This window comes from Notolepis coatsorum (assembly GCF_963971535.1).
Source record: "Notolepis coatsorum genome assembly, chromosome: 1".
In the NCBI taxonomy this organism is placed as follows: domain Eukaryota; kingdom Metazoa; phylum Chordata; class Actinopteri; order Aulopiformes; family Paralepididae; genus Notolepis; species Notolepis coatsorum.
Window position 1 is genome coordinate 246,393,422 of NC_140165.1, and position 20,581 is coordinate 246,414,002.

Consider the following 20,581-nt stretch of genomic DNA (forward strand, 5'->3'; position numbering starts at 1 on the left):
CATGTAACAACACAAAATTGGATAACCAAGAAATGTACATTACTGACACTGTGTGTCAATAGCAGTGGTAGAATCACTCTTACAATGGAAAATTACAGATTCCCCATCACCAAAAACCCTGTCCCACTTGGATCCCCTTCGATGGATTTGCTAAAAGCCCAGTGTTGTCTCTACCGTATATACTGTATATCTCTCTCTTGTCTCTCTTCCTTCATCCATACTGGACCATGGGGTGGTCCACCCAGGCAGGCAGGCTGGACAGGTTCTCCTCAGTAGCTGGCTCTATAGGCCAGCCCCAGGCCTTGAAGAAGTCCACCAGGTTCCTCCCTACAGCCTTGGAGAAGGTCTCTGCGTACAGGTTCATCTTGCCCTTGTTGCCGTTGGGGATGTCTGTCATGTTGCGGTAGGCAGCAAACACCTTCTTAAAGGACTCCCAGCCAAACTCCTCCTTGAGCTGTGAGGGGGGGGGCAAGTTAGACTTTTAAGAGGTATTGTTAACTATTATTGTTGTGAACTTAACAAAGTTTACAAATAAAATCTACAGTATATGATAAATACATTGTATTGCAACAAGGAAATTGTAGAAAAGTTTAATTAGCACCAAAACCACTACTACTACTACTACTACTACTACTACTACTACTACTACTACTACTACTACTACTACTATAACTACTACTACTACTACTACTAATGGAACAACTACTACTACTAATACAACTACTACTACTAATACAACTACTACTACTACTAATAGAACAACTACTACTAATAATACAACTACTACTACTATTACAACTACAACTTATACCACTGCTACTATTCGTGTCCATTTAGTGTTTAATTGTATAAAGTATAGTCTCTGTGGTGTCAACGTCTATTTTAATATATCTGACCACTTTCTGGACACTGTGGCTTTGCCTAGTTGAGATTGAAGCCTGTTTGGCCAGAACACCGTAGTCACCAGCTTGCTTGAGTTTAAACAGAAAATCAAAAAGAGGGTCCTGATTGTAAAGGTAGGTCAAACCCATACTGTTAAAGGTAGATCTGACCCATACTGTTAAAGGTAGGTCTGACCCTTACTGTTAAAGGTAGGTCTGACCCTTACTGTTGTGAAGGATCAGATTAAACCGAATATATATATTTATTTATGGATATATATTTAATAGTATTTGTATATCGTTTGATATCCCTTGTATATTCCTTGTACATATACACTGAATATCCCTTTAGTCTACTAACAGCCCATAATAGTTTCATTCTCTCATTGGACAAGAACTTGGCGCCAGCAGCCAAGCCCCTTGGTTCAAGTTCAATCGTGCCGACGAACATGTCGTTACTAGCCCGGTTCCGCGTAGGAATACGTCTGGCGAAATACGAATGGTACTATTTGTTCACAGCGCATATATATATGGCGCAAGTAAAGTAGAACTTTCTTTTAGTCCCTTAGCCCTTAGTTCTTTACCCTCCAACCTAGTGGCAAGACGTTAAGCCTCACCCACGATACACGTGTGGTGCAGTATGGTCAACTTGGCCTCAGAATGGCATTGAGACATCGTGTGGATTAATAGTTGAATTGTCATAGTTTGGCACTATACCGTCGAGTGGGACGTATTTCTATTAAGTTAATAATAGTCTATTATGTATGGTGCATCGTTCGGTTAGAGTTATACAGTGAGTAGTACCCCCATCGTTTCCTCGCGTTATCTAGAGTCTTAACCAGGCTGGGCAGACCACGTGTGGTGCTTTCATCCGAGGAGTTCTGGGCTAGGACGAGTGGACCTGCACATTGGATTACCTTACCCGGACGACGGCGAGCCCTACACGGCTTGGATTATCTACTTGCTTTGGGTGCTTTGATTTATGCCATGGATAACAGCCAACACTGGTGAGTGTTGGAACTACCCCCCGAGAGGAGTCCAGGTGAGACGGCGCTCTACCCCGAGTGAGGTCGCCTCACGTCTCTTCGTTGTGGACCGGCAGCTACCGTCTACAAGAGGGCCCAACTGTATTCATCTGTGGACCAAGGTTCTGTGGGCACCGTGTTCAGCACTCTGAATTCTCCCAAGAAATCGTTGGCCAGATGGGATATCGCCGGCGGCTCTCCTAACCCCCCCCCCCCTACTGACTTACAACCAGCAGGACCCCCCTTTAGTATATCCAGCTATAATCATTAAGTACCATCGCTATAGTTCCCTAAAGAACCAGGTTGTATACTTGCTTCCTGCGTAACCAGAGATTGGACATTCAATGTTGATTTGCCTACGAATACTCATTTGCCTTACAAGTGCATTCAAATCATAAATGTCATTAAGTGAACGTTGTATATACCCTTTGCTATATATTAAATATTCGACTTATACATTTGTGTGGACTTGGTTTCATGGTGGGAAAGTGTTCATCATATCTATATCATGTACTGTGTGGCCAGTAGTTAAAGTACATAAAGCGGTAGTGGTTTAATGATACCATACTTATCAATACAGTCAGGGAATTGTACCCCTCAGTTACAATTGGTCCTTCGAGCCGGAGGGTAACTAGTGTAATATTAATATAGTGTTATTAATATTGAAATGGCCTATGATGAACACTCCACGAAACGGTCCTCCTAACGTAGAACGCCCGCGGCGCAGACAACAGACACCTCAGTACTTAGAGGATTACGCTGTCAGTCAACTACCTAGCCTTCGACAAACGGTAAACGCGGTAAAAGTAGAAAGTTAAATTATGTCTGACCTTAACGACCAGGTTACCCCGACCACAGAGGCCCTAGTGGGTTCTAATGTAACTGACCAAGCTCACGGTGGGGACCAGGAGGGAGCTGACATGCCTTTACCCCCCGCCAATACCGAAGAAGTAGTCCCCGACCAGCCCCGGGAGGAAGACAACCCTACAGAGAGAGAACTCTGCACGGAACAAGATGAGGAGAGCGCCGAGGAGATAGAGCTCCAGGACTCCCCAACGAGTACAGCCAGGAGCGGCTCACCTCTACAACCGTCTTCCCCCAGCGAAGCGGAGAGGATGCTATCACAGGCGTTCCTCGTCAGCCTGACAGCCTCTACCGAACGCGATCGACTCCAGGGTGAACGCGATCGACTTCAGGGTGAACGCGATCGACTCCAGACGCAGCAACGGAGCGAAGAAGAGCGCATACACCTGGAGATGAGACGCCTTCAGACGGAAGAGAATATGGCAAGAGACCGAGCAGACACCCAGCGCGCCGCTGACGGTGCCCAAAGAGAGGCAGAGCGCGACCTCGCTCTCATCCAGCGCGAAACCGAGCGCGACAGACTACAGGGCGAGCGCGACAGACTACAAGCGCAGCTAATGGAGCAGCTGATCACCAAGGCAACACCCTCTCCCTCCGCCAGGGGTTCAAGGAACTCGTCGAGACAACAGTCAAGGGCAGCATCCCCTAACCGAGCAAGCGACCCTGAACTTGACCAACAGACCAAGCCTATACCCCCCGCAGACCCCCTTCCCCGACCGGTCCAAGCGAGACCCAGCTACAAGGAAGGAGCGGCATACACTGCGGAGAAGCTAAATAAACGACTACAGGATCTAGAGGACCTGATAGAAGAAGAAGAGGGAGAGGAGGAGAACCAAGCCCGACGACAGCACAGTACTCCACCGGACCAGGAGGTCCAGTACAGCCCAGGCTATACCCCCGCGGCGCTGCGCTACATGACGCACGACCAGCCCCGAGGAATAGCACCTGGACCAGCGGGCCATGGTACCCTGCCGGTACCAGCCCACAGAGAGGCGCAAGAGGAGACTCGCCTAGGAGGCCTCTCCCCCAACGCTCGCCGATGTATCAGCCATCCACGGCGTCATACATTGGCACACCGACGTTTCCAGACTTCACCTATGAGAATCGAGCACAGTACACGGAGCTCCGGATGTGCTTAGAGACAATGATGGTGGATGTCGCTGATGAACGCCACAAGTATGCAATATTACTGAAGCACCTGAAAGTACCCCGAGCGCACAATATAGCGCTAGCCTATGCCACCTCTACGACCCCATACACACGCGGCTCTAGCAACGCTGGACCAGAGATATGGACGTATATGGGATTACGTAATCCAAGAGATAAGGCATATTGACCGCCTACCCCCAGCAACAGACAATCGCTCATTAGACGACCTGTCTATAAAAGTGCAGTCCCTGGTAGGGATGCTGGGAGCGCAACGAGAAAAGGGTATGCACGAGCTATACGCCAACTCTAACGTCGAGAGGATTTTAGAGAAGCTGCCACCCGCCAGACAAGAGCGCTTCAGGCGGCAGAGAGACCACCGTGATCCTAACAGTCCCGAACCATCCCTCCTCGATCTAGCCGACTTCCTGGCGAGAGAAGTCAGCAGCCTACGACTGGATACGTTCGTGCGGAGCACACCAAGCTCCAGAGAGGGACCCAGGAGAATAAACGATGGAAGAAGATCGGTGACTGTCATGCACCAATCAGAATCAGTACCGAGCAGTAAGAACCACAGTACCCCCTCGAGAAAAGAGAAGTGGAAGATGGTGTGCCCGTACTGCGAGAAGGAACACTGGCTGTCACAATGTGACCTGTTCACAAAGATGAATGCAGAAGAAGTGAGTCAATGGATAAAGTCCAACAGGCGCTGTTACCGATGTGCGCGCAGTCACATGGCAGCCGAGTGCCGCCTAAAGAAGAGGTGCAGTCGGTGTGACGGAGCCCACCTAGATGTCCTACACGACAGTAACAGAAGAAAGCCTGCACCTGCACCATCGAGCAGCACAAAGGCAAGTGTCATGTACATTGACCCCGCCAGCAGCAGCGGAGCCCAAGTGCTCTTAAAGGTAGTCCGTGTAACATTGAGCTACCAAGATAAAGTCATGGACACTTACGCCGTCCTTGATGACGGGTCAGAGAAGACCCTTCTGCTCGCGTCCGCTGCGGCCCAGCTGGGACTGCGGGGGAGCGAGAACCAAATGACGATTCGGACAATAAGAAGAGATTTAAAGACGATAAAAGGCGAGAATGTCTCCTTCACTATCGCAGCAAGCGGGCAGCCAGAGCGACGGTATAGGATTACAAATGCTTTCACCAGCCAAGAAATAGGACTATCACAGTACACCTACCCCATCGCCAAACTGATGGATAAATATGTGCACCTGCGTCAACTACCTATCCCGCTCATAGACGGCGCCACCCCGACCCTGCTGATAGGCTCCGACCATGCAGACCTCATAGTCCCGATAGACCGGGTCCATACAGGACCCAGAGGCTGTCCTGCAGCAGTCGAGACCCGCCTAGGATGGACATTACAAGGCCCCCTCGCTAAATCTCTTAACCGAACAGCAGCCACTAGCTGCCTCCACTCCAGAGTGACAGAAGAAGACACCACTCTCCTGCAGCATGTCGAGAGGCTATGGACACTAGAGACAATGCCCTTTAAGAACGAAAAGAAAGACATTCGTTCTAAAGAAGACATTTACGCCATAAACCTCCTCGAGCAGGGGACAAAGAGAGTCACAGTCAGCGGAGTGATGAGATACGCAACTCCACTCCTGAGGCGGGAGGGAATGCCCACCTTTCACGCAAAGAAAGACGCTACGGAGCGGTATCTATTGAACACAGAGCGGCGCCTAGCCAAAGACCCCGCTCAAGAGAGTGTGTACCGCGCTGAGATTGAGAAGCTAATCACAGCGGGACACGTAACGAAGATTGACTGGCGACGCCGTGCGTTGCTCCGCGCCTCTCTGATCAAAGACGGCTTTGATCTCCGGCAGCAGGCCAGCAGCGACCCCCCAGTATTACGCAGCCTCTCCCCAGAGGAGAAGCCCTTGCTGCGGTTACCATGGAGAGAGAGGATCGGAGATGAGCACCCAGCCATCTACCAATGGGAAGTCCTCCCCTTCGGAACCACATGCAGCCCGTGCTGTGCTACATTTGCACTGCAGAAACACGTCGCAGAGGACCCAGCAGCAGATGAAGAGGTCCGACACAGTGTGAAGAACAGTTTCTACGTGGACAACTGTTTACAAAGCGTTTCAACCCAAGAAGAAGCCGAGGCTCTCCTACTCAAGCTACGCGCCTCCCTGATCAAAGGCGGCTTTGATCTCAGGCAGTGGGCCAGCAGCGACCCGCAAGTATTGCGCAGCCTCTCCCCCGCGGACAAGGCAGCCAGTAGCGAGACCTGGATGGCGACCATCCCAGGAGAAGCCCAAGAAATGACACTAGGACTAGTCTGGCGCTTCAAAACAGACTCGCTCCACTATAGACACAAACCCCTGACCACGGAGCAGGGAAGGTCGACGGCGATACCGACCACCAGACGGAGTGTGTACAGAACACTCGCCAGACAATATGACCCGTTGGGATGTATTCTACCTTACACCACCAGGGCAAAGATGATTGTACGAGCACTATGGGACAAGGACCAGGGCTGGGACGACCCAATACCCGCACCCCTTGCCTCCACATGGAGAGAGTGGGAGACGGAACTCCGCTCACTCCCAGGCGTCAATATACGCCGCAGCTACTTCCCACCCACAGTGAGGCCAGAGACATGCAAGATGGATCTACACGTCTTCAGCGACGCCTCCGAAGTAGCCTATGGATCAGTGGCCTACTTGCGTGCCCAAGTGAAGGGAGGAGAGATACACACCGCCTTCATCCTGGCTCGCTCAAGAATAGCCCCACGAAAGCAACAATCTATCTCGCGTCTAGAGCTCTGCGCAGCCCTAGCAGGAGCGCATCTAGCCACGTTAATCCAACGTGAACTCACCATTCCGGTGCACAGAACAATCTTGTGGTCAGATTCCACGACAGTACTCACATGGATCAAGTCTGATTCATGCAGATACAAGGTCTTCGTGGGAGTCAGAGTCACAGAGATTCAAGAGTTAACAGAAGCAGCGAGCTGGCGGTATGTGGACACCAAACACAACCCAGCTGACGTCATCACCCGGGGAATGTCCCTAGATGACCTCACCCGTCACAACATCTACAGTGACGGACCAGAGTTCCTCAAGCTCCCGGAAGGAGAGTGGTCTACGCCCACCCCACGGGAGGCGAGTAAAGAGGAGGCTGAGAACAAGAAACCTATGTTCTGTGGACTGAGCACAGTCGCCTCCACAGACCCCAACATAGATGATTGCCTCACCCTACAGAGTGCGCAACTAAAGACATTTCTGTGGCACCACCCAGAGATTCAGCCCACTGCCGACATTTCAGCAGCTGACTACGAAGAAGCAGAACTTCTTCTACTACAACGAGCCCAGAGAGACTCGTTCCCCGACGAGCTAGACTGTCTACAGGGAGGAAAGCCCGTCCCATCAGACAGCAGATTGCTCCACCTGGCACCCGAGAGCGACGCCCATAATCTCATCAGAGTGGGTGGTCGTCTGTGGAGGGCCCCCAATCTACCGGATGACGTTAAGTACCCGATAGTCTTGAACAGCCGACACAAGGTCACAGAGCTGATCATGAAGAAATACGACGAGGATGTACACCACGCAGGAGCAGAGAGAGTCTTCGCGGAGATCAGACGTCGCTATTGGATACTTCAAGGAAGAGAAGCAGTGCGACGCTTCCAGCGAACCTGTCTAGACTGCCGAAAGTGGCGCGCGCAGCCCAGCATACCCCGGATGGCTGACCTACCTCCCTGTCGCCTCCGACTCGGCGACAAACCATTCCACTCCACAGGCATGGACTGTTTTGGCCCGTTGTATATAAAGAAAGGAAGAGGAACCGAGAAGCGGTGGGGTATTGTATTCAAATGCATGACCACCAGAGCGATACATATCGAACTCCTTCCAACCATGAGCACAGACTCATTCCTTATGGCCTTCCGAAGATTCACATCACGGAAAGGAAAACCGTCTACATTGTTGTCTGATCACAGGACAAACTTCAAAGGCGGAGAAAGAGAGCTGAGAGAGAGCTTCCAAGCTATGGGCCCAGAACTTAAGACCCACCTCGCTCCATCCCAGATTGACTTCCAGTTTAATCCCCCGAACGCACCCCACTTCGGTGGAACCTGGGAACGAGAAGTACGTTCTATAAAGACAGCCCTGTACGCCGTGCTTGGGGCCCAGACTGTAGCGGAAGAAGTCCTAATGACAGTCCTCACGGAGATCGAGGGAGTATTGAACCCCAAGCCCCTCGGCTACGTCTCCAGTGATATAGCAGATGTCGACCCAGTCACCCCCAACACACTCTTGATGGGGCGGCTGGACCCCGCGCTACCCCAGACAATGTACAGGCCTGAAGAAGCGAACGGCCGAAGAATGTGGAGGTACAGTCAAGTACTAGCTGACAAGTTTTGGAACAGCTTTCTACTCCACTACCTACCGTCTCTACAGACCCGCCAGAAGTGGGTAAAAGAGAGAGACAATTTGACAGAAGGAACAGTCGTCATGATTATCGACCAGTCACTACCCAGAGCTATGTGGCCGGCTGGCCGCGTAAGCAAAGTGATCACCGGTGCCGATGGCAAGGTCCGAGCAGCTGAGGTGCTTGTCCAAGGGCGAACTTACACACGACCCGTGGCGAGGCTAATAGAACTGCCCAGACTCCCAGACACTATCGATGACGACCATGACCCCACGACTTTGTGAGTTGACTGACCCTTACAGCGGACCTTGAGTGGTAGACAGTGCGGTTAATCTGTCTCTGCTTAGCTAATTAGGTGGGACTAATTAGGGGGCGGCTGTTGTGAAGGATCAGATTAAACCGAATATATATATTTATTTATGGATATATATTTAATAGTATTTGTATATCGTTTGATATCCCTTGTATATTCCTTGTACATATACACTGAATATCCCTTTAGTCTACTAACAGCCCATAATAGTTTCATTCTCTCATTGGACAAGAACTTGGCGCCAGCAGCCAAGCCCCTTGGTTCAAGTTCAATCGTGCCGACGAACATGTCGTTACTAGCCCGGTTCCGCGTAGGAATACGTCTGGCGAAATACGAATGGTACTATTTGTTCACAGCGCATATATATATGGCGCAAGTAAAGTAGAACTTTCTTTTAGTCCCTTAGCCCTTAGTTCTTTACCCTCCAACCTAGTGGCAAGACGTTAAGCCTCACCCACGATACACGTGTGGTGCAGTATGGTCAACTTGGCCTCAGAATGGCATTGAGACATCGTGTGGATTAATAGTTGAATTGTCATAGTTTGGCACTATACCGTCAAGTGGGACGTATTTCTATTAAGTTAATAATAGTCTATTATGTATGGTGCATCGTTCGGTTAGAGTTATACAGTGAGTAGTACCCCCATCGTTTCCTCGCGTTATCTAGAGTCTTAACCAGGCTGGGCAGACCACGTGTGGTGCTTTCATCCGAGGAGTTCTGGGCTAGGACGAGTGGACCTGCACATTGGATTACCTTACCCGGACGACGGCGAGCCCTACACGGCTTGGATTATCTACTTGCTTTGGGTGCTTTGATTTATGCCATGGATAACAGCCAACACTGGTGAGTGTTGGAACTACCCCCCGAGAGGAGTCCAGGTGAGACGGCGCTCTACCCCGAGTGAGGTCGCCTCACGTCTCTTCGTTGTGGACCGGCAGCTACCGTCTACAAGAGGGCCCAACTGTATTCATCTGTGGACCAAGGTTCTGTGGGCACCGTGTTCAGCACTCTGAATTCTCCCAAGAAATCGTTGGCCAGATGGGATATCGCCGGCGGCTCTCCTAACCCCCCCCCCTACTGACTTACAACCAGCAGGACCCCCCTTTAGTATATCCAGCTATAATCATTAAGTACCATCGCTATAGTTCCCTAAAGAACCAGGTTGTATACTTGTTTCCTGCGTAACCAGAGATTGGACATTCAATGTTGATTTGCCTACGAATACTCATTTGCCTTACAAGTGCATTCAAATCATAAATGTCATTAAGTGAACGTTGTATATACCCTTTGCTATATATTAAATATTCGACTTATACATTTGTGTGGACTTGGTTTCATGGTGGGAAAGTGTTCATCATATCTATATCATGTACTGTGTGGCCAGTAGTTAAAGTACATAAAGCGGTAGTGGTTTAATGATACCATACTTATCAATACAGTCAGGGAATTGTACCCCTCAGTTACACTTACTGTTAAAGGTAGGTCTGATCCTTACTGTTAAAGGTAGGTCTGATCCTTACTGTTAAAGGTAGGTCTGACCCATACTGTTAAAGGTAGGTCTGACCTTACTGTTAAAGGTAGGTCTGACCCATACTGTTAAAGGTAGGTCTGACCCATACTGTTAAAGGTAGGTCTGACCCATACTGTTAAAGGTAGGTCTGACCCATACTGTTAAAGGTAGGTCTGACCCTTACTGTTAAAGGTAGGTCTGACCCATACTGTTAAAGGTAGGTCTGACCCATACTGTTAAAGGTAGGTCTGACCCTTACTGTTAAAGGTAGGTCTGACCCTTACTGTTAAAGGTAGGTCTGATCCTTACTGTTAAAGGTAGGTCTGATCCTTACTGTTAAAGGTAGATCTGACCCATACTGTTAAAGGTAGGTCTGACCCATACTGTTAAAGGTAGGTCTGACCCTTACTGTTAAAGCTAGGTCTGACCCTTACTGTTAAAGGTAGGTTCCTGGTTCTTTAGCTTAAAGGGATAGTTCTGATTGGTGGAACGCTAGCCCTATTTCCTACTTACCAATGATGTTGTCGATGGTAGAATCCTTTCCCAGCATGATCCATGCTCATACAAGTTTTGGCTAGTTAGCCAAACTAATACAAAGTCAATGGGGTCAAGCTCTGTCAACTGAAATGTACTGCACAATGCACACAAAGTAGAGTTCAGTGAGCTCCAGTCCGCTTATACAGACAGAAGCTTGACCCCATCGACATTATACAGACATTATCTAGTATACAGCTAGATTAAAAAGATCTGAACTATCCCTCTAACCATAGAACTAAGCCTACTTTCTCTTCCCCTTCAGAATGTACAGTAGGACAACTTTTGATCACCTGCAGGTAGGTCTCCAGGGCCGTCCACACACTCCAGCTGGCAAGGTTCCTGCCTCCCTTCACATACTCCTCGGTTCGGTTCTTCCTCTCCTCCGGCTTCAAGCATTCATGTGCCTGTGTTGCACACATCACATTCACCATGACGTAAAATGGATAAAGACAGAGTGAGAGTTAATAAACAGAGTTAATAAACATTAACGTTTATTAATCTCAGCCACTACTGTAGTTATAAATTATATAGTATCTTCCCTTGACAAAAGAAACATTCTGCTGCCCTGTTTGTAGATCTGTCAAAGGCGTTTGACACAATGAGCATCCTCTTCTTTTACAAACATTATGCTGTATTGGCTTTGATTAAAATGCTTCAGAGCTACTCATCTGAGAGACTTCAAAGTGAAAATACTGTTAAAGGTGGGGGACACCTTTTGTAATGGATAGAAACTCTTACTGACCCCTAGGGGCAAGGGTGGCCCTGTAGGGACAGATATGGGTGTTGAGAAGGTGGTGGAATAGTGATAGCGATAGCGCCACATGCTGTAAGGCACTCACGTCGTCTACACAGCATAGAGGGTGTGGGCATGGGAGGGGCTTGCAGGGAAAATATATATAGCAAACCTGAAATGACAGTATGGAATGAACTGCAAGTCATGCCATAGTATAATATAAAAATGCCAAAACCCGAGGGGAATGAGCTTTCGGGAAAACCCAAGGGGAATGTCTGTGTACAGAAAACTCCTGGTTTCCCTTTCGTTTTTCAGATTCCTGGGACCATGGACCGACAGCGAGCGGGGAGACCACCGACGAGGCGGAGTCCGGCAATCACAGGGGGTGTTGCTCAGGGGAGGACGAGGCAGACGGGACGAGGCTTTCCTAAAGAGACAGTTTTGAGGCATTAGGAACAGAGACCATGGGCGTGTTTATTGTTGAATCATGGACAAACAGGGACTTTCTTTCAGAGTCAATCAAGAGATCGAGAGTATATATAGATATATAAGATATATATAGAAGGTATATAGGGGGTATGTTAATATAGTCCTTTCGGGACTGATAAACCATTTCTCCACCAGGATCCAGGGAGGGGGGGGGGGGGGGGGGGGTTTATCTTGGGACCACAAAGAAGCGAGGGTTTTCTATCCGAAGAGACAATTCCCATAGGGGAAACCGCATTGTAAGATGGACATTGCAATGGGTGGGTAAAAACAACAAGATAGGACAAGATAGAATTATTGGGAGCAGACAAAGGAGCCCTAATTGTTATGAGTAGTTGGTTGTTGTTGGTTTGGGTGGTCTGTTTCGGTTTTCCTTTGTGCACGAGGGGAAGCGCAAACAGACATCAAACAGCAAGATCACTGGGTTTGACCGTATGCCGTCTTCATTTCTTGTGCACGAGAGATGAAGTAGTATGCGTCAAAACAACAGTCTAATTAATTGAAAAACCAAGTAGTTTGTTGATTCTGAAGGTTAATTAAGATTCAAAGGGAGGATTGAAAGAATGGCCCTGTTTTTCAGTGTATATAATGTAAATATCTGCAGATGACGGCATCTACTCGTAGATATTCGTTTTAAGAGGACAGTATCAGTCACTATGTGTGTCTCCAGTCAGATGAGGGCCTTTTATCAGCGAGCCAAGGTCATTGTCTGCAGCAGCACTGGGCTCGTCACATAGCAGTGTAACCACAGCGTTTAGTGGGTCAAAGATGACCAAAAGTGCTGTTGCCATGGTATCGTGTCACTTAGTAATGAGAAAAGGGGGCGGGGCCCCCGTTGCTAGGGGAAAGACGTTATGAGCTGTGAGTTCTTCAGAAGACAAATTAGACTAGGACACGAGGCGGAGACGAGCAGACGCGTTGACAGAGACTTTGAAACGATCCCTCCTCCCCTCGGGGGTGGGGGAAGGGAATGCCATGACATCGCTAGCTTTGGCTAACAGGGAAGGCCTTTTGGACAGATAGGCCGCACGACCACCGAGCGGGGTAACAGAAGAGAGATTGTTAGAATAATGAATTTAGTTTCTTCAAAGGCTTTTCAAGGACATTTCAGAACTGTTTTCCATCTGGTGCAGAGGCTGTTTACGGAATAAACAACATTTTCCAAGAAAGGTACCACATTTGCCAGTGTCGAATTCTTATGAGACGGATTGCATGGACGGGGTTGATGTGTGTGACATGAGATAACCAAGTATCGATGACAAACGCAGAGGAAAGTCACGGAGCAGCAGGTGACGAGCTGATTAGAGGCTGAAGAACACTGTAATCTTTCAGCATTTAAAGGTCACGCAGGTCTATCGGAAACAGAAGTAGAAAATGATCTGAAAACCCCATTGAACCCCGTTTTCATGTGGTATGAAACCAAACTAGAGGCTATTAACTGTATTCCAGACTGTTTTCATGTGGTATGATACCAAACTAGAGGCTATTAACTGTATTCCAGACTGTTTTCAGTTGGACAGCTTTACTCCACCTTTGCACCGTCGATCCCCAGCACCTCTTCATTCACATACACAGACCACAGGTTGCATGTGCACTCTGTGGTGTTTGGTTGGAACTCCCAGCAGCCTCTCTGTTGGTTGTGTCCGAGCTCATGGTAGAAGCCCCATTGGCCAGAGCGCCGGGTCGTCTCAACGTCGACCAGCTCATTGGCTATGGTGGAATGCATCATAATAGGGTAGCCTGCATGCAGCCAACCTGGTAGGAGTTAAGAGAGAGAGAAAGAGAGAGAGAGAGAGATAGAGAGAGAGATAGAGAGAGAGAGACAGAGACAGAGAGAGATGGGGGAGAGAGAGAGACAGAGATAGAGAGAGAGTGGGGGGGAAGACAGATATATATATATAGAGAGAGGAGAGAGGAGAGAGGAGAGAGGAGAGAGAGAGAGAGAGAGAGAGAGAGAGAGTGACTATATGGTTACAAGTGGACCTCAACTTGATCTGTTCAAAGCAGATCAAAGTTCTCTGAATATTGGAGTGAGCTCATAAAAAAAAAAAAAAAAACATATATTATTTTCAGATTTGAATGCATCAGACATTTACACAGTTTGGAAGAGATGAGACTATGACACGATTAAAAAGAAACATGACCATAGAAAGCTGTTATATTACATGTTTGTTACTCATTCTATGTCTGCACTTTATGCATTGCTTTTATTTATTTATTTTGCACGGTTCCCAATACAAGGGGCCTCAGACCATGGAGTGGGAGGGACCTGTGCAGGAAGCCCTCTTGGGGTTGGACATTTTAACATCTATCACAATTTTATTTTTTTTTATCCACTTTTTCTCCTTATTTTCTATTTGTTTCTCCCATCCCAATTTCGCTGTTTCAAATGATCCCCTCCCGTCTTTAACGTTGCTCGCATATGCCCCCCACAGGTCGGTCGTAGGGAGGATAGAAGCCTTGCATCACGTGTCCCCTCCGGTACACAAGGAGGCAGCCTGTCACATCTTTTCACCTGCCAGCGCGGACTCTCATTGGCGAGGTGTAACATGTGGGAGGCTCACACTACCCCCGCTATTTCCTGTCTCTGCTGTGCAGGCGTCCCCCAACCGACCTGTAGGAGTGGCTGTCCACAACTACCAGATTACCACCCATCGACTTCCACCCGCTGACTCTGCCAATTGAGCCAGTATGACGGCCGCCCAAGCCGGAGGCGAACCCGGTGTCTCTTGCGTTGGTGACGAGCGCAATGTCTGCTGCGCCACCCAGCCGCTACTATCACAATCCTTTTTATAGATTTGAATGATTTTAATATTTTAATATTACAATATTTTCAAAAAATAAATCTCATTATTTTTCATCGAATATTTAATGACTTGGGCGGCTAGGTGGTGTAGTGGGCAAGGCACTCGCCACCAGTGTGGAGACGCTAGGATTCGCGTGTTCGAATCCAGCTCTCCACATTGTTTTCAGTTTAGCTGGTCGTCCGCAGTAATACACATTGGCCGTATTACGGGGAGGGAAAACTGAAGGGTGGGGATCGAACGTTGTGAACAAGCGACTCCTACAAGTCGGTTGGTGCGCCTGCGCAGTAGAATCAGGAAGTGTCGGGGGCAGCGTGAGCCTCCCACGCGTTACTCCTCGACACTGAGAGATCGAGCTGCGCAGGTGAAAAGATGCGACTGCTGTTACCTCAAGTACCGGAGGGGACTTGTGCTATGTATGACTTAGTCCACATTGCAGCCGGCTTGTGGGAGGCAAGAAACAGCGTTCGTGACAGGGGAGGGTTGAATTGGATGATACGAAATTGGGATGGGAGAAAATATAGAAAAATGGGAGAAAAAGTGGATCAAAAAAAAAGAATATTTAATGACTTTTCATTTAATGAATATTTTAATGTCAATTCTCTGCTCATTTTATGCCTGTCTATAAATGTGCCAACTTTATGCCAATGTTATGCCTATGTCTATTTTGTGTCTATATCACTGCTGTGAAGCACTTTGGGCTGCAATTCTTGTATGAAAGGTGCAATATAAATAACGTGCATTATTATTATATTTATTACATTTCCACAGCATGTAATTATAGTTTTTTGCAGTTGGCAGCCTAAAATTGGAGAAATGAATGGATACAGAATGGCAGCAATGCTTTGATTCCCCATTCCCCAGTTTTTCAGAAACTAAAACTCTGCTCTGAAAACGTTGTGGGGCGTACATCACTACTTTTACACATGAGGATATAGTACTATTATATTTTCAGATATCACCAAGCCCTGGAGGGAACAAGAATGAAGACTCACCCGCGGAGATTTGGACATCTGCAACAATGCGCTCTTTGCGCTGGAACTTATGGGCTGCCAGGTCATAGACGGCCTTCATGACATCGTCCCAAAGTGACGCAACCTGATCAGGATGATCCAGACCCCGGACTTCTTTTGACGGCAAGGTAAGGACGATATTTTCAAACTCTAGCTCCGCCCAGGGGGAGGGGGCTGTACGCAGCGACAACCAATCAGCTGGTGTTGTCACACCTGGAGAAAGAGAGGCGGTCAAGGTCTCAGCAATAATTCATCTCTATTCTGATGATACCAAAGCTCTTTTGGGGGAAAATAACTCAGGGAATAAACAGGGATTCAGTGCTTTTGTTCATAAACTTGTTTATTAACTTTAGTACAAAACACAGGGATATAAATCATGCTGAAGACTATCAAGGTCCAGAAATAGTGATAGATTTAGAGATTAATAAGCGTAATATTGAATGTCCAGGTAGGGAAATTAGAAAATATCCTACAGCTGACTGGGGAAATGTAGGCATGCCTGAAAAAGTACAGCTGTAAATCTGTCTTTGATATTGTTGATCAGTGTTTCTCAAGCTCAGGCCTGCGTACCGGTACCAGTCCCTCTGAGCAGTCACTGGGATGTTACTGAGCAGTCACTGGGATGTTACTGAGCAGTCACTGGGATGTTACTGAGCAGAGCAGTCACTGGGATGTTACTGAGCAGTCACTGGGATGTTACTGAGCAGTCACTGGGATGTTACTGAGCAGTCACTGGGATGTTACTGAGCAGTCACTGGGATGTTACTGAGCAGTCACTGGGTGGGATGTTACTGAGCAGTTACTGGGATGTTACTGAGCAGTCACTGGCAGGGGCGGACATAGCCCATTTGGCGCCCTAGGCGAGATTCACCACTGCGCCGCAGTTTCCTCAACGTTCAATTCTATAAACACTTGACCGATACCCATCAATGCACAGCGCTCTAGCATGTTCTGACTGTGAACACCTAAAGCTGAGGCTCAGACCGACCGACCGTTTTAGATTTTTGGCTCATTTTCCCTTATGTTAGAATTTTTTTAATGTAAAAATAATGGTTGCATTGGGGGAGCTCCAGTAGCTCACCACGTACCGCGAGTGCTATTTCAGCGCCGTGGACAACCGCGCTCGCGCGGATCTGGGGCTGAGCGCGTTCGAATCCCGGACGGCAGCCGTGCCTTTCCCAGAGTGTCTTTCCCCCCCATCTGAACCCTTTCAGCCTGCTTCTGTCGGTCGAACTTGACCAAGTATGAGTGCGATGAAAAAGCGATAATTGCTAAAAAGAACCAGCTGACTGGTCAAAGTTTAAAAAAAATAATAATAATGGTTGCAGATATAGAGGGGGGCGCCAAAACTGCACAGAAAAAAAATATATATATAGCCCCCGAACATCAATTAAGGGGGGCAAAAAAAGCCCTTGAATTTTTTTTTTATTTCTAACCCTGTACTGAGCAGACCCTGGGATGTTACTGAGCAGACTGTGGGATGTTATCATGTTACTGAGCAGACCCTGGGATGTTATCATGTTACTGAGCAGACTGTGGGATGTTACTGAGCAGACCCTGGGATGTTACTGAGCAGACTGTGGGATGTTACTGAGCAGTTACTGAGCCAGTCATCATCATTACAGGGCAACAACTAGAACAAACATGTGCATAAGGTGCTGAATTATGCATTAAAACCCTCGAGGCACCTTAGTGTCAAAACTGGACAAAAAGCCTTTTTTTTTGTTTGTGGATAGCGTTGGCTAGATTTTATGTATATGTCAAAGAAGTAGCTCAGTATCACATCTTGCACTCACATTACAATAATAATCCATGTTTGTTTTTTAAAAACAATCACTATTAAGCCTGTGAACAACAAGTGTCACACTTTCACCCTAGTGTCAGGACTGGACATGTTGACTCCCATGTTAAACACATATTTTGAAATCAAAGCCTGTACAGTTTAAAATTAGAATCATTCATAAATAACATCATACAATGATGGTTCACAGCTCCATGAGCTAGTGTGTGCATTTCCCCCCCAGATGATGGCACCATTGCTCCATGTAAGCGACCCTATCTGCTCTTTCCACCAGAGTAGGCTGTCAAAGGCCACGAGCCAGGCGGCAATCAGCGCACCTGCACATGCAAAGAAAGTAAACAATAGACGGGGGGCCGGGGGGTACCAGGCCGCGTGAATACTTTTCGGCAGCCCACTTGTCCTTCCGCGTTGCTCTGATTGGCCGAGCGCGCGCATGCACATGAGCTGCGACAAGCTCCTCAGAAAGGCAGGAATAATAAGCTCCCATTAACGCAATTTATACAAATGGAAGTATTGATTTCGCCGTAACTAATAATTAAAAAAATATACCGTTAACTGGAATATGTTTTAATTTCTAACCCTGTACTGAGCAGACCCTGGGATGTTACTGAGCAGACTGTGGGATGTTATCATGTTACTGAGCAGACCCTGGGATGTTATCATGTTACTGAGCAGACTGTGGGATGTTACTGAGCAGACCCTGGGATGTTACTGAGCAGACTGTGGGATGTTACTGAGCAGTTACTGAGCCAGTCATCATCATTACAGGGCAACAACTAGAACAAACATGTGCATAAGGTGCTGAATTATGCATTAAAACCCTCGAGGCACCTTAGTGTCAAAACTGGACAAAAAGCCTTTTTTTTGTTTGTGGATAGCGTTGGCTAGATTTTATGTATATGTCAAAGAAGTAGCTCAGTATCACATCTTGCACTCACATTACAATAATAATCCATGTTTGTTTTTTAAAAACAATCACTATTAAGCCCGTGAACAACAAGTGTCACACTTTCACCCTAGTGTCAGGACTGGACATGTTGACTCCCATGTTAAACACATATTTTGAAATCAAAGCCTGTACAGTTTAAAATTAGAATCATTCATAAATAACATCATACAATGATGGTTCACAGCTCCATGAGCTAGTGTGTGCATTTCCCCCCCAGATGATGGCACCATTGCTCCATGTAAGCGACCCTATCTGCTCTTTCCACCAGAGTAGGCTGTCAAAGGCCACGAGCCAGGCGGCAATCAGCGCACCTGCACATGCAAAGAAAGTAAACAATAGACGGGGGGCCGGGGGGTACCAGGCCGCGTGAATACTTTTCGGCAGCCCACTTGTCCTTCCGCGTTGCTCTGATTGGCCGAGCGCGCGCATGCACATGAGCTGCGACAAGCTCCTCAGAAAGGCAGGAATAATAAGCTCCCATTAACGCAATTTATACAAATGGAAGTATTGATTTCGCCGTAACTAATAATTAAAAAAATATACCGTTAACTGGAATATGTTGTGCCTTTACACATATGTTGGATTATGTAATTGGTTTGTCATGACAAACCAATAAAAAATCACGAATTAACCGGTGGCTACAACAACACACAGTAACTTGATAGTTTTAATTCATTGATCTGTTGTCAATATCTGTACACTGACGTCAGATGTCTCTGTGTAGACACAGGCCGCCCCAAGAAACGGTCTCTGTGTAAACAGATGGGCCCCCTTTGAAACAGTCTGGACAACAGGTGCATGATGATATCAGGAGCATGCACAAGCCTACACACACACCGGCACACACACTTTAACACACTCTGCGGACACATCACGCAGACACTAATGCACACACATAGAGAGAGATACACACCCCCCCCCCTTTTTTTGTTCAAGAGTGACACCTAGACATGCAAACTCATGTCTCTCAATTTAACACACACACATGCACACACACAAATTATATGCCGTCATCTCAGACATCAATGCACACACATAGAGAGACATACACACCCCCACTTTAGCACACACACACACTCTAACACACCAACACACACACACACACACACACACTCTAGCACACTAACACACATGAACACACAGAAAAGCATCTGATAAGGAGAGCGGAGGAATCAGCCCCTCCTTTCCCCCATCTAAGCAAACACCAGCACACACACACACACACACACACACACACCACACAGACACCAATGCATACACACCGAGAGAAATACACACACCATCTGATAAGGAGAGTGGAGGAATACAGCCCCTCCTTCACCCCATCTAAGCAAACACCAACACACACACACACACACACACACACACACCACACACACATTCATGGATACACACCGAGAGATATACACACACCATTCTGACGAGAAATGTATAAATGATGTGACGATGTATTGACGATACCACCACTTGGCACTGGCTCGCTCTGTGTGCGGAGGTGCGTGGTCCGGATTGAAGAGCTATCCTTCCTGTGTTCTCTGTGTACTTGAGATAAAAACCTTGGCGGCACCAGACTTCAGACTCAACTTGTCTCACTGCTTCATTCAATAAAAGAACTATAAGGGTATTTCCTAACAAATGGGGGCTCGTCTCGGGATTGGATTGATCGCGGTGAACCAGTTGTCGTCTGGAGTCCCAACCAAGGTGTCTCGTCTTCAGTGACAAAACAAGCGCTAAAAAATTTAAAAGGTGAGCAGGTTACACCTATTTAACTGAAATTCCTGCACATTGAAAACTCTAAATTTATGATTTGTTCTGAATATTGGTATATGTGAGAGCACAGGAATAATTGATCATAATCTGTATTTTTTTTTTTATTTTTTTTTTTGTTGTTGTTTGTCTTCTTGTCCGTGTCGTGCATTTCGTCCCGGGACTGACTGACGAGTCATAAACGGTTGAGTGCATTGGTCCAGGTCGAAACGAGAGCCGGTGCTTTTTCTTCAAATGACGAGGTGAGCTGAAAACCCATTACTAAATGTTCAGCAAATTGGCAAATTCCAAATTTAGAATAGGTTTGTCATTTGAATGAAATATGCCTGCATAGGATTTCGTGCAGTTGTTGTTTTCTTTAT

General features: G+C 47.4%; 1 protein-coding gene across 1 annotated transcript in view; it reads right to left on the bottom strand.

The window, feature by feature from the left end:
• Nucleotides 1–211: 211 nt before the first annotated feature.
• The window catches only part of LOC311224593 (TRPM8 channel-associated factor homolog), a gene marked incomplete at both ends in the record, with an annotated part of 41,988 nt that continues 21,618 nt past the window's right edge, over nucleotides 212–20,581 (bottom strand). Inside the window, 4 exons of the mRNA XM_084309629.1 lie at nucleotides 212–454; nucleotides 10,957–11,070; nucleotides 13,417–13,640; nucleotides 15,685–15,915. Coding sequence (XP_084165755.1) covers nucleotides 212–454; nucleotides 10,957–11,070; nucleotides 13,417–13,640; nucleotides 15,685–15,915 — 812 coding nt within the window. The remainder of the gene's footprint in view (nucleotides 455–10,956; nucleotides 11,071–13,416; nucleotides 13,641–15,684; nucleotides 15,916–20,581) is intronic.